The sequence below is a fragment of the Suricata suricatta genome, chromosome 8 (assembly GCF_006229205.1).
Source record: "Suricata suricatta isolate VVHF042 chromosome 8, meerkat_22Aug2017_6uvM2_HiC, whole genome shotgun sequence".
Lineage (NCBI taxonomy): Eukaryota > Metazoa > Chordata > Mammalia > Carnivora > Herpestidae > Suricata > Suricata suricatta.
Genome location: NC_043707.1, coordinates 31,146,040 through 31,158,097, shown reverse-complemented (window position 1 = coordinate 31,158,097; position 12,058 = coordinate 31,146,040). Strand labels below are relative to the sequence as shown.

The 12,058-nt window shown below is 58.1% G+C and overlaps 1 protein-coding gene across 2 annotated transcripts; it reads left to right on the top strand.

Annotated features, from left to right (window-relative positions):
- The first annotated feature begins 2,068 nt into the window (after positions 1 to 2,068).
- On the top strand, positions 2,069 to 10,550 carry NYAP1 (neuronal tyrosine phosphorylated phosphoinositide-3-kinase adaptor 1). Of its 2 annotated transcripts, none has more exons than XM_029949641.1 (7): positions 2,069 to 2,186; positions 3,458 to 3,609; positions 5,153 to 5,508; positions 5,980 to 7,497; positions 8,399 to 8,614; positions 8,826 to 8,935; positions 9,501 to 10,550. In XM_029949641.1, exons 2-7 carry the CDS (start codon positions 3,542 to 3,544, stop codon positions 9,762 to 9,764), a joined length of 2,532 nt encoding a protein of 843 aa, XP_029805501.1. In that variant the 5' UTR covers positions 2,069 to 2,186; positions 3,458 to 3,541; the 3' UTR covers positions 9,765 to 10,550. The 2 variants fall into 2 exon arrangements, with proteins under 2 accessions (XP_029805501.1, XP_029805500.1); XM_029949640.1 differs by having other exon boundaries at positions 8,396 to 8,614.
- The last annotated feature ends 1,508 nt before the right edge of the window (positions 10,551 to 12,058 follow it).

Sequence of the window (12,058 nt, the reverse complement as noted above, 5' to 3'; positions counted from 1 at the left end):
ACTGTGTGCTTGGAGTGAAAAATTATCTCCCTAACCGTCATTTTCTCTTTTTTGGCACCCTCAGTCAACAAGCTGAGCAAAAGCAGTGTCTAACGGCCACATCTGCCTTCACTCTTGAACTCAGAAGGAAATGGATTCTGATTCATTTTGGTCAAACAGAACTATTCTTGAGCACATTGAAAATTCCTCATATTGGTCGGCTTTATATAGTTACCTCATGGATTTTCAATACAGCCTTGGGCTAAGCTCCGGAGTTTAAGCTGCTGGTGTTTCTGCAGAGGAAACTGAGGCTCCTAGGCATTGGGTTATCTGCCCGAGGCCTGGGAGCTAGTATTTGGTGGCATGGAAACTAGGACTGGCTGACACATCTCTCCTTCTTCAGCTTTAGCTCATGGAAATTTTTAACCACTTTTCAGGGTTAGGGGAAAACAAAATAATGCCTCCTGCCTCCACGTTTATATATTTATTCTGTATTTCTTTATTAAAATGCATCTGCACTCTGCCTCTCTCCCTTCACGGTAGCAATGGTTACCACAGCCAAATTCCAAGTTCTTCCAAGCCCTGAGGTCCAGGAAGCAGCCTCCCACACAAGCCCCCCACCTCCCAACTCTCTCCCCTTTGGCAATATTCGGAACTCCGCCCTGCTGCTCCGCCCCCAGATCTTCCTTCCTTCAGCGCTGACTCGCTACTAACTTTTCAAAATTTATCTTTGGACCCTCCCTTCCCACCAATTCAGACACTCAGCGTCAACTTGGACTCCTCCGCGTCTACAGGCCCTGGGACATTGCTGGTCTCGGCGCAAGTGTTTATCGCATAAATACATAATAATTCATTCACACTAAGGTGCAAACGTGAAAGGACTGTTATGTATTTTAATGGGTTACCTTTTGAGGGGGCAATAATAGCCCTTTAATGTATTTTACGACTTACAGAGCTCCTTATATTAATTCTTTTGCTGCCCCCAACAACTTATGGAGGTAAATATGAGATGAGGCATCACTCAGAGAGGTGTGTGATTTGCCCAAAGCCACACAGCACATCTGCAAAGATTTGCCATATAAAGTAACGTGCACAGGTTCCGGAAATTAGGGGGTGGATCTCTTTCAGGGGGGTCCATTTTTCAGCCACTTAGGGGTAGAACCCAGGTCTTCTTGCAGCTAATGTGTGGCAAAGGGGTTTCCAATGAGGATTCCTCGGAGCTGAAGAGAAAGGTGATGGGGGACTGAGGAGGGGGGCGTGAAGGCGCTACCTTGGGCAGCCGCCTCGACCGCACCTGAACCACTGCTCTGGTAGTCCCAAGCAGAGGTAGACCCTGGGAGCACCCAAGGTGTGGCGGGCGCCACCGCGGAGTCAAAGGTTACTGGAAAGACTACTTGGGCCGCGGGGGCGATATGGCAGAAGCCTTTGAGCCCAGGCGGTGAAATGAGGTCCGGGCGCCCGGGAGGCTACAGGGATAGGCGACCAGGTGCAAAAGAGTCGGTTCCGGTGCCCTCCCGCACTTGGGGGGCAGCAGGAAGATGGGGCGCAGCCGAGGGAGCCCGCCCCCTGCCGGGCAGAGACGCCGAGGGTAGGGCTCGCGACTCTCCGAGCCCCTCCGCCCGGAAAGCGGCACCCCCTGCCGGCCTCGTGGCCTCACTGCACTCAGGGCCCCGCAGCCGCAGCCTCGCCCAGGCCCGACGCGGGGTCCGCACCGGGAAGCGCCGGGCGCGCACGGGGTACGCGCGGGGGTGCAGGACCCGGGCTGCCACCGGGGGGCGCCGCTACGCGCTGCGCCCCACTTCGCTCCGCCGGGGCCTCGGATACAGAACCGAACACCGCCCAACGGGGCAGGGGCCGAGGGGCTACGAAGAGCCGTTGCCTCAAAGCGGGGGCGGGGCGGCGCCAGGTCCCCCGCGCCCCGCAACCTCCCTCCGAGTCCCCCCGCAGGCTCCGCGGGGTCAGCGTCCTCCCGGGCCTCCCACCCGAGCCAGGCGGCGCAGCGCGGCGCGGCCGCTCCCACTCGGTCCTTGGAGGGTGTGGAAGGGTGGGTTTGGGGCCGGGGGCGGGTCTGGGGGCGGACCCGGAGGCGGGGCTGTCTCTGCGGCAGGGCCCTGCTCGGCTCCCCCCGGTCTCTCTCTGTCTCTCCTCCTCCCTCCTCCTGCTCCGGGCGGAGCCCGGTATGGGGGGGCCGGCGTCCGGCAGGCCAGGTACGGTGATGTGGAAATTGGGGAGCCTTCGTGCGGGGAGGTTTGATGGGGGGACAGGGAGTAGTGAGGATTGGCGGGGCGAGAGACGGAGAAACCCAGGATAGCAGGACAAGGGGAAGGGGAGGGGTGCCTGGGAACCTGGGGCCCTTGGATGGAGAGGGGAATGAAGCCGCCAGGTTTGTAACAAACAGGGAAGGGAGAGGACGGCAGTGAGGAGGGGCGCCTAGGAGCAGAGGTGAGGCCGATGGCGAAAAGGAGACTGTGTTTGGGGGGAGGGAAACCAAAGCAGGTATGGAGGCCGCAGCTCAGAAGGGAGCTATGGGAGCAGACTGGAGACCCCCGGGGTGGGATTGAGGGCAGGGACTGGAAGAGGAAAGCCGGAAGCCTCCCAGATCCTGGAGAAGGAAGAAGGTGATTTGGCTCATCATGGAGAGAGGTGGAGACGGTCACCGAGGGGCCAGGGTTACAGGAATAGGGGTGGACTGAGGCCCGGGCCCAGGCAGAGGACTGGAAGGGGGAACTGCCCGCAGGGAATGGAAATAGGTGTTTGGGTAGTATTGTAGATACCCAACTTGGAGTGCCCCCTCCCCTTCCCCAGGATCCTCACCCTGCCCTCATGACACCCCCTGTCTCAGGGCCCAAGAGGGGTGGGGATTCTGTCTCCCCATTCCCCAGTGGGGTGCAACCTACGCAAATAGGCCCCAGCATAACTCCTTGTCTGTAGGTATGTCCGGTTCTGTGTAGCTGATCTGTGTGTCTGGAGGTCTGTGTTTGCTGTGGGTGTGTCGGGGGTGTTTATGTCTGTGTGTGTCTGCCTGATCCTAGGTTGTGTTTACCCCTGCTGATCTATGTGTCTGGTCCTCTGTTTGTAGATACGGGTTCTGTGGCCTGGTGGTTTGTGTGGCTGAATGTGTGTTTGTGTGGCTGTGGGGCTGCTGTATATTTGTGGGGCCTGTCTGTGTGGTAGATCGAGACGTATTTACAGGATGGGAATCTGTAGAGCTCATCGCTCCAGGATGTGTGTTTGTGGCTCTGGACACCTTTGTCAGGGTGTGTGACTGGGTACACATGTCCTTCTATGTCTGTCTGTCTATGGGTCCTAGAGGCAGTGTTGGGTTTCTGTGCTTCCATCTATTTTCCACTCTCTGAGGACCCAAGTCACATCTCTGCTTCTCTCTCTCTCTTTCTCTCTCTTCCTCTCTCTCTTCTCATTCATTCCCGGCCCACACCCACCCCACATCTTCCTTTTTTTCTTTCCCATCTCCACCAAGTGGATCCGGGACCCAGGGAGGGCCGCCCCCCGGGCCTGGTGGCGCTGAGCAGGGCCCCCCAGCCCCCACCTCCTGCCCCACGACATGAACCTCCTCTACCGAAAAACCAAGCTGGAGTGGAGGCAGCACAAGGAGGAGGAGGCCAAGAGGAGGTAAGGCTGCGGTCCCAGATTGCCCTCAGGGGTGTCCCACACCTCTGCTTCCCCGGTGGCTGGGCCACATCCCTCTGCCCTTCCTGGCTCCAACAGCCTGGTCATGAGTCTGATCTTAGAGTCTATGCTCAGTGCAGAATTGCTGGAATTGCATACACCCTGTCCCCACCCTGCTCCTGTCTCCTGGCTCCAGCCCTTGTCCTGGCTTCGTGGGGGGCTTCCGCCTCTGGAGCACCCTGTTGGCTCTTCCCCACCCCTGGAAGCCCGAGTCACTCCTTCCTGACTCACCTCTGGCCTGTAGTCTCCTCCTTTCTGTCAATGTGGGGCTGGCTCCAGGCGCCCCTGTCACCTGACCTTGGTAGGGGCAGGCCCTGCTACCCTCATGGTCCAGGGACAGGGTCATTTGAGGGGCACCAGAGAAGATCCATTTGGCCCCCTCCCAGCCTCCTCTGCTGGGGAAGGTGAGGGGCCTAGCGACAGGAGTGTGTGTGTGTGTGTGTGTGTGTGTGTGTGTGTGTGTGTGTGTGTGTTGGGAGACATGAAGGCTGGGCCCTGCAGAAGAGCCAGGGCTGGGGACCTCTCCCTGCTTGCCCTCTCTCCTTGCCCTCCCAGGGACCTGGATCCTGGCCTCTCCCCTCTCGCTCCCCTCTCTCTTCATTCCCATTGACTGCATAGCTTCTTGGAGCCTGAGTCAGAGCCACCTCCCTGCTCCCTTCTCCCTCCTTGAAACTGTGGAGTTTAATTCTTGTTGTTAATTAGATTAATCAGAGCTATGACTGCAGTGATCTCTCCCTAATGAAGGGTTAGTAGACAGGGCCTTAATGAGAGCCCACCCCACAGTGGCTCTCCCCTCTTCCCTGCCTGCCGCCCCTCCCTTCACTCACACAGAAGCTCAGGGACAGTGAAAGGGAATGAGGGTGAGCCTGGGAGGTTGACAGAAAAGACAGCACCGAGGGAGAGGAAGAGAGAGGGGAAGGGAGGAAAAGAATCAGCAGGAGGAGGCTGTTTTGACGATGCGGCTGTACGGCCCTCATCTGGGAATGGAGGCGCGGTGTGGTGTGGGGGCCCAGGCCGCGGTAGCCGGACATGATGGGAGGCCTGAGGCCAGGTGTGGGCCAGCATGAGCTTGGGAGGAGCAGGGCCGTGGTGGCAGGTGTATGTGACAGATGGGGCTGTGCCGCCTGTGTGTGCATCTCTCTACCTGTGCATGAAGCCGTCCACGCGAGTGCGTGTGCCAGATATGCCCAGGCTGGGATCAGACAGCTCCAGCCATACTCCCCTGCACACATACTCATCCCCTCTCTCGTCCTTGCTCTCCTGTCCTCCCCAATTTCCTTGTCTTTTTTAAAGCCTAGGGATCCTGCCTCAAGTTTCTAGTTTAGTGCCCTGGACCTTCGGGTAGCCTCCCATCCCCACCCCAGGCCTCCTCCTCCTCCTCCTCCTCCTTGGAGGCCACAGAGTTGCACACCCCTCTTAGGGTAGAGGAGGGGGAGGCCCAGGCCTGAGGCCCAACCTTTGTTTCATCTTGGCTTTCTCTCCCCAGCTCCAGTAAGGAGGTGGCCCCTGCAGGCCCCACAGGGCCCGGGGCCGGCCCGGGGCCTGGGGTCCGTGTGCGGGACATCGCCTCGCTGCGCCGCTCCCTCAGGATGGGCTTCATGACAATGCCAGCCTCCCAGGAGCACACCCCCCACCCCTGCCGCAGCGCCATGGCCCCACGCTCACTCTCTTGCCATTCAGTGGGCAGCATGGACAGTGTTGGGGGTGGACCTGGTGGGGGAGGTGGTGGTCTCACAGAGGACAGCAGTGCCCGAAGACCCCCTGCCAAGCCACGGAGACATCCCAGCACCAAGCTCAGCATGGCAGGGTCAGGGGCAGAGATGCCCCCTGGCAAGAAAGCAGGTGAGATACCCCCAACCCTCCCACCTCAAACCCCCACCCCCAGGAGCTGGGAGAATCCATTCCAGGCAAGAGAGGCCTACAGGGGAGGGTTCATTCAGGGAAAAACCCAGGAAATGGAAGGTTCCATTCTCAGAGGGAGTGAGGGGGGGGGTGTTTCTTTTTGGAAGGGTCTGAGATGAACCATTCAAGGGTAGGGGAAGCTCCCTGAAAAGCCCATTCCTGGGAAGGGAGTGGCCTTGAAGAGACATGAGGGTGGAACAGAATTTAGGGTGGGAACCGCAAATTCAGGGGAGTTCATCAGAAGGGTGATAGGGCTGGCTGGCAAAAAAGGAACCCATGTGCTTTAAGTTGAGGAATGTGGGGAAAATAAAGAGACAGACAAGTCCTTGAAGATAGGGTAAGAGATGAAAAGGGTCTGCCCATCTCCTTCCCCCACTAAGAACTTATTTTTCTCTTTTGCATTCTACCCAGGCTCACAGAAGCCAACCCCAGAGGGCCGAGAGTCCAGCCGCAAGGTTCCTCCGCAGAAGCCCAGGCGAAGCCCCAATACTCAGCTTTCTGTCTCCTTTGATGAGTCCTGCCCCCCAGCCCCCTCTCCTCGAGGGGGGAATCTGCCCCTTCAGCGCCTCAGTAGGGGGTCCTGTGTAGCTGGGGACCCTGAGGTGGGTGCCCAGGAAGAGGAGCCCGTGTACATTGAGATGGTGGGGGATGTCTTCAGGGGAGGAGGGCGAAGTGGAGGGGGCCTGACTGGACCCCCTCTTGGGGGTAGGGGCCCGACCCCTCCAGCTGGCGCCGATTCAGACTCAGAGGAGAGCGAGGCTATATATGAAGAGATGAAGTACCCGCTGCCTGAGGAGGCAGGGGAAGGCCGGGCCAATGGGGCCCCTCCATTGACCGCAACCTCCTCGGCACACCAGCCTCAGGCCCTGCAGCCCCACACTCACCGCCGGCCAGCTTCAGCCCTCCCAAGCAGGAGGGATGGGACACCTACCAAGACCACTCCTTGTGAAATCCCCCCTCCCTTCCCCAACCTCCTCCAGCACCGTCCTCCGCTCCTGGCCTTCCCCCAAGCCAAGCCTGCTTCCCGAACCCCTGGCGATGGGGTCTCGAGGCTACCGGTCCTCTGCCACTCGAAGGAGCCAGCGGGCTCCACCCCAGCTCCCCAAGTGCCTGCCCGGGAGCGGGAGACGCCTCCCCCGCCGCCTCCGCCTCCTGCTGCCAACCTGCTGCTGCTGGGACCCTCGGGCCGGGCCCGCAGCCACTCAACACCGTTGCCACCCCAGGGCTCTGGCCAGCCCCGGGGGGAGCGGGAGCTCCCCAACTCCCACAGCATGATCTGCCCCAAGGCGGCAGGGGCGCCGGCAGCCCCTCCTGCCCCGGCCGCCTTGCTCCCTGGCCCCCCCAAGGACAAGGCTGTGTCTTACACCATGGTGTACTCGGCAGTCAAGGTGACCACGCACTCCGTCTTGCCAGCCGGTCCACCCCTGGGTGCTGGGGAGCCAAAGACGGAGAAGGAGATCTCAGTCCTCCACGGGATGCTGTGCACCAGCTCGAGGCCCCCAGTGCCTGGGAAGTCCAGCCCCCACAGCGGGGCCATGGGCGCAGCAGCTGGGGTTCTCCACCATCGTGGCTGCTTGGCCTCCCCACACAGCCTTCCGGACCCAACTGCAGGCCCCCTGACTCCCCTCTGGACCTACCCAGCTGCAGCAGCTGGGCTCAAGAGACCCCCTGCCTATGAGAGCCTCAAGGCTGGGGGGGTGCTGAATAAGGGCTGTGGAATGGGGGCCCCATCCCCCATGGTCAAGATCCAGCTTCAGGAGCAAGGGACCGATGGGGGTGCCTTTACCAGCATCTCCTGCGCCCATGTCATCGCCAGTGCAGGGACACCAGAGGAGGAAGAAGAGGAGCTGGGCGCCACAACATTTGGGGCAGGCTGGGCTCTGCAGAGGAAGGTCCTGTATGGAGGGAGGAAGGCAAAAGAACTGGACAGTGAGTGAGGGGTAGGAATTTGGGGGTGGGGGGCTGGGGATGCCTGCGATAATTTCAGGGAAGCATTGGAAGGCTTATTTGGAAGCCAAAACCCATTGTCCTGAAGTGGGAAGTTTTCAAAGGAGACCAGAGAATAAGGGCATGCGAGAGACTGAGGGGACAGGCTCCCCAAGTGTGCGCTGGAGGGGTAGGAGGATCTGCAATGGGGAGGGGCTAGAATCTGGCCTGGAGAGTAGCCTCCTCCTGCCTCGTCCCGCTCTACTCCTGCCCTTCCCTTTGCTAGGCTGCAGGGGTGTGTGTTTGTGAGTGTGCGCACACTAGGAGCTAAACACAGCTGCCTCCCAGCTGTTGCCATGGCAACCCATCCAGACAGGAGGGAGAGGAGAGGGAGGCCCCTACTGTTGCCTGGCAACGCAATGCTCTGCCAGGCCTCCTCTCTGAGCTGAGCTTAGTTCACTTTCAACCCTTCCCCCAACAACCTCCCCCTTCCCACTTCCTGGCTCAGGATTTGGGATCCCCCCCACCTCACACTCCTGGGGAAGACCAGGGCTCCTGGTCTCTGTTTCAAGTGGTGGCCGTTCTGGCCCCATCAGTCTGGAGGGCCTCTGGGGCAGGGGAGACCCCTTTGACCACAGAAAACGGTTTGACAACAGCAAAAATCTGATTCTCAGCCCAGGGAGGGTACCAGTGGGTGGAAGGGAAAGTGGCAGCATCAGGGTCCCTCCTGTGCGTGTGCATGTGTGTTTGGGGAGTGTGAAGTGGGGTCCCTGCCTCCCCAGCTGTGACTTGCAAAGGGGCAGTTACTTCTGGTCCCTGCATGCCATGGTGTGTGTTGCTGGGGGGACAGCAAGACCCTTCCCATGTATAGGCACTGAGCTCCTCTTGTCATCCATCCCAGCAGAGATCGAGGATGGCACCCGGGCCTGGAACGGCAGTGCCGAGGGTCCAGGCAAGGTGGAGCGTGAGGACAGGGGCCCTGTGGCCTCAGGAATCCCAGTGAGGAGTCAGGGGGCAGAGGGCCTGCTGGCCAGGATCCACCATGGAGGGGACCGTGGAGGGAGCCGCACAGCGCTGCCCATACCCTGCCAGACATTTCCTGCCTGCCACCGCAATGGAGGTGACACCCTGCCCACACCCGGACACCATGGGGCTGGATGGGAGAAACCTCTCTGGGTCCGTGCCCTGGGCCCTCCGTTTTAACGCTGTATGTCCATCCCCTTAACTCGTCTGCTGAGTCCTGGGCAGCCTGGAAGGGGCTGCCCTCTGGGAACGTCGGGAAAAGAACCTGGACGCCCCTACCCCTCCTCACTTCTTATTTTCCACCCCAGACTTCACAGGAGGCTACCGCCTGGGGCGCTCCGCCTCCACCTCTGGAGTCCGGCAGGCCGCGCTCCACACGCCCCGGCCCTGCAGCCAGCCTAGGGATACCCCAAGCCAGGTGAGGAGGAGGACAGAGTCGGGTTTTCTTTTATTGGTGAAGGAGCAGCAGGAAAGAAAGCCTGGGTACAGAAAGAAAAGTAGGACGTCAGGTTGGGGCTGACACAGACTAATAGAGGTCCAAAGGAGAGTTGGGGTGGGGAGCAGGGGGTGGCGATCCCCAGAAGGGACTGTATTAGATAGGCAGGCAGGGCCACCTCTAGCCTGCAGTGTGGCCTCTGTGCATTCAGGAAAAGGTGTCTCCTCTGGGGGGTGGGGGAGACCAATTAAAAAAATGCATTCTACAGGAAGGCAGTTTGTTAAAGGTGCCCATTCCTCAGGGTGAGACAGGCCCAGCCTGGCACCTGGGCACAAGGGTACAAGGGCTGGGTTCTTGTCACCCACTCCCCACCTCCAACGTGGGGGTGGGGGAGGACAGAGGTCTTGTGGGGCACGAGATGAACTTGTTTTGGGGGAAGGCATTGGTTTTTGTAGTGGGGGACAGGACTTGGTCACTCCGAGGTCCTTGACCCCCCCCTTTCCTTTCTCCCATCGTCGCTGGCCGGCGGCGGGAGGAAGGGGCACAGACCCACCCCGCGCTGCCGCTGCCGCTGCCGCTGCCCCTACCGCCCCAGCCCGCCCGCGAGCGCGATGGCAAGCTCCTGGAGGTGATAGAGCGCAAGCGCTGCGTGTGCAAGGAGATCAAGGCCCGCCACCGCCCGGACCGAGGCCTCTGCAAGCAGGAGAGCATGCCCATCCTCCCCAGCTGGCGGCGGGGGCCCGAGCCCCGCAAGTCCGGCACCCCGCCCTGCCGCCGGCAGCACACCGTCCTCTGGGACACTGCCATCTGAGGAGGCCGGGAGTCCAGGAGGCCGGGGCACCAGACTGGGGAGCAGGGCGGGGGTGCCCGGCTCTCCGGGAGACTTGCCTTGAAAGAGGGACACTTGAAGGACCAGGTGAGAGAAAGCCAGGGAGAACCCTTGCCTTCCACCCTAAGCCCTGGAGACGGGGAGTCCGCCAGGCCCATCGGGCTTGGGGCGCCAGCCGCACCCCGTGAGATTTGGGGGAGGAGGGTTTCTTTGAGGTTGGGAGTGAGGCCCTCCGTTGCTCTCCTAGCTGGGCGAGGTGGACTCCTCCTCCTGAGAGGGCAAAGGCCGAGCCGGAGTTCAGCATGGGGGAGGAGGGAAGGGAAGTGAGGAAGGGGGGCGGGTCCAGTGAAGGACGGGGCTAGAGAGTGTGAGGTAGAGGGGCTCTTTTATAGAGCCGGGAATGGGGAGGGGGTATTTATTTCGTTATTTATTTTAGTTGGGAGGGCAATTCTGGGCCCATCTGACTTACTCCTGGGCAGGGAGTAGGCAATGGTGGGCAATTAAAGGGAACCAAGTTGGCGCTCTCCCCAGTGCCTGAAGGCCCCATAGTCCACGCCCACCCTGAAGCTGGCGATTGGTCTGGAGTGGGGAGCCAGTGAGAGAAGGGAGGGGCTCCGGTGAGCTGAGGGCTGCAGACTCATTACAGAACTTACCAATGGCCGGAATTTGGTAGTGAGTGTGGCCTGCTATGAAACAGGCATCTTATTTAGCTCTGGGGTGAGGGTCTAGTACCAGGGATGGGCGGGATGATGGGGAAGGAGGGAAATTTTAGCGGGTGGGGGGTGGGCAGGGTATTTATTTAAATTTTAAAAAATCAGAAGAGATGTCAAGAACTTTTTTTTAATTCCTTTCTTTTCAGAATAATATATTAAAAGACTAACGATCTAGAACTGGCTTCTTCTATTTCAGTGTGCTCTGCTTTTCTTACACCTGTTTCTTTTCCTTCTTGCCCCGTGGTTGGTGGGAGTTGGAGGTGGTGCAGGGAGGGGTGAGTGGCTGTGGCAAGTAACAGGGAGAGGTGGTGTTTGAGGTAAGTCTTTGGCAGTGCCACCTTGCCGAGATTCAGCAAACATTTACTGAGCCAGCATCTGATTTTTGTTTGGCAATACACTCATGCAGAAGGAATATTCAGACTAAAGCTTGCCCTCAAGCAGTTTATAGTCTACTCCGGAGGGATGAGGCACCTGGGGCAACACTGGACAGTGCTACAGCAGTGAGGGGGGTTGGGGGTGGGGCTGGAATAATCTAAGGCTTCTGGAAACTGAGCCGAAAAGGACAGGTAAGGTTTGGATGAGCAAGGGGAGGAGGGAATGTCCCAAGGTCACTGTATGATTATCTGCAGAAGAGTAAGAGAGTGGAGTAGGCAATGTGTGTAAATAATGCACAGGGCAGTGAGTCAACCATGATCAAGCTGGTTCAGAGAGATGGGCAGCAAAGCAAGATGCTCATCCTCAGGAAGCAATCAGGGGAGAGGATAAAAAGTGTCTGGGAGAATCAAGGGCAAGGGACAGTTCGTACGATGCAGCTGAAAGAAAAGCCTCAGGTGGGGAATGAAGAAGCCGAATGGGGGATCCTTGAAGGCCAAGTTTGGAACCCCCATGATTGGGGAAATGAACACCTTGACAGAGCAAAGCAAGATTCTTTTTAGGGAAGAATCTCAAATTGGAAGCAATGCTTAATATCCAGGCTGAAAGGTTTGTTACCAGCTAGACCAGAGTTTCAAAAAGGGTGGTGGATGGAACAAGAGATGTTTTTAAGCAATCTGAAGAGGAACACTTTTTTTCTTTAAAAAAAAAAACTTTATTTTTAAGTAATTTCTACACCCAGTGTGGGGCTCGAACTCACAACCCCGATATCAAGAGTCTCATGCTCTACAGACTAAGCCAGCCAGGTGCCCCAAGAAGAACATTTTTTTAAAAAAGTTTTAATAGTTTTCTGTTTATTTTCATTCCTATTAGAGAAATAATAACCAGCACATCAAAGTATTTGTTATTCCATGGGTATTGTTGCACAAGATAAGGCTAAATTTATTTCTCAGTTGGTTTAAAGAAGAATGTCAAATAATGGTACAGGTGTGATATACAGAGTATGGAAAATTATGACGGCAGTATGAGAAATTTTGGAATTTGGGAAACACCAAGTTAAGGATGAAATGACAATAGTTTGGGAGAGATGAGAAAACTGTGGATATTAGGAATCATCAATATAGAAATAAGGGTGCCTGGGTGGCTCAGTTGGTTAAGCGTCCGGCTTCAGCTCAGGTCTTGATCTCACCG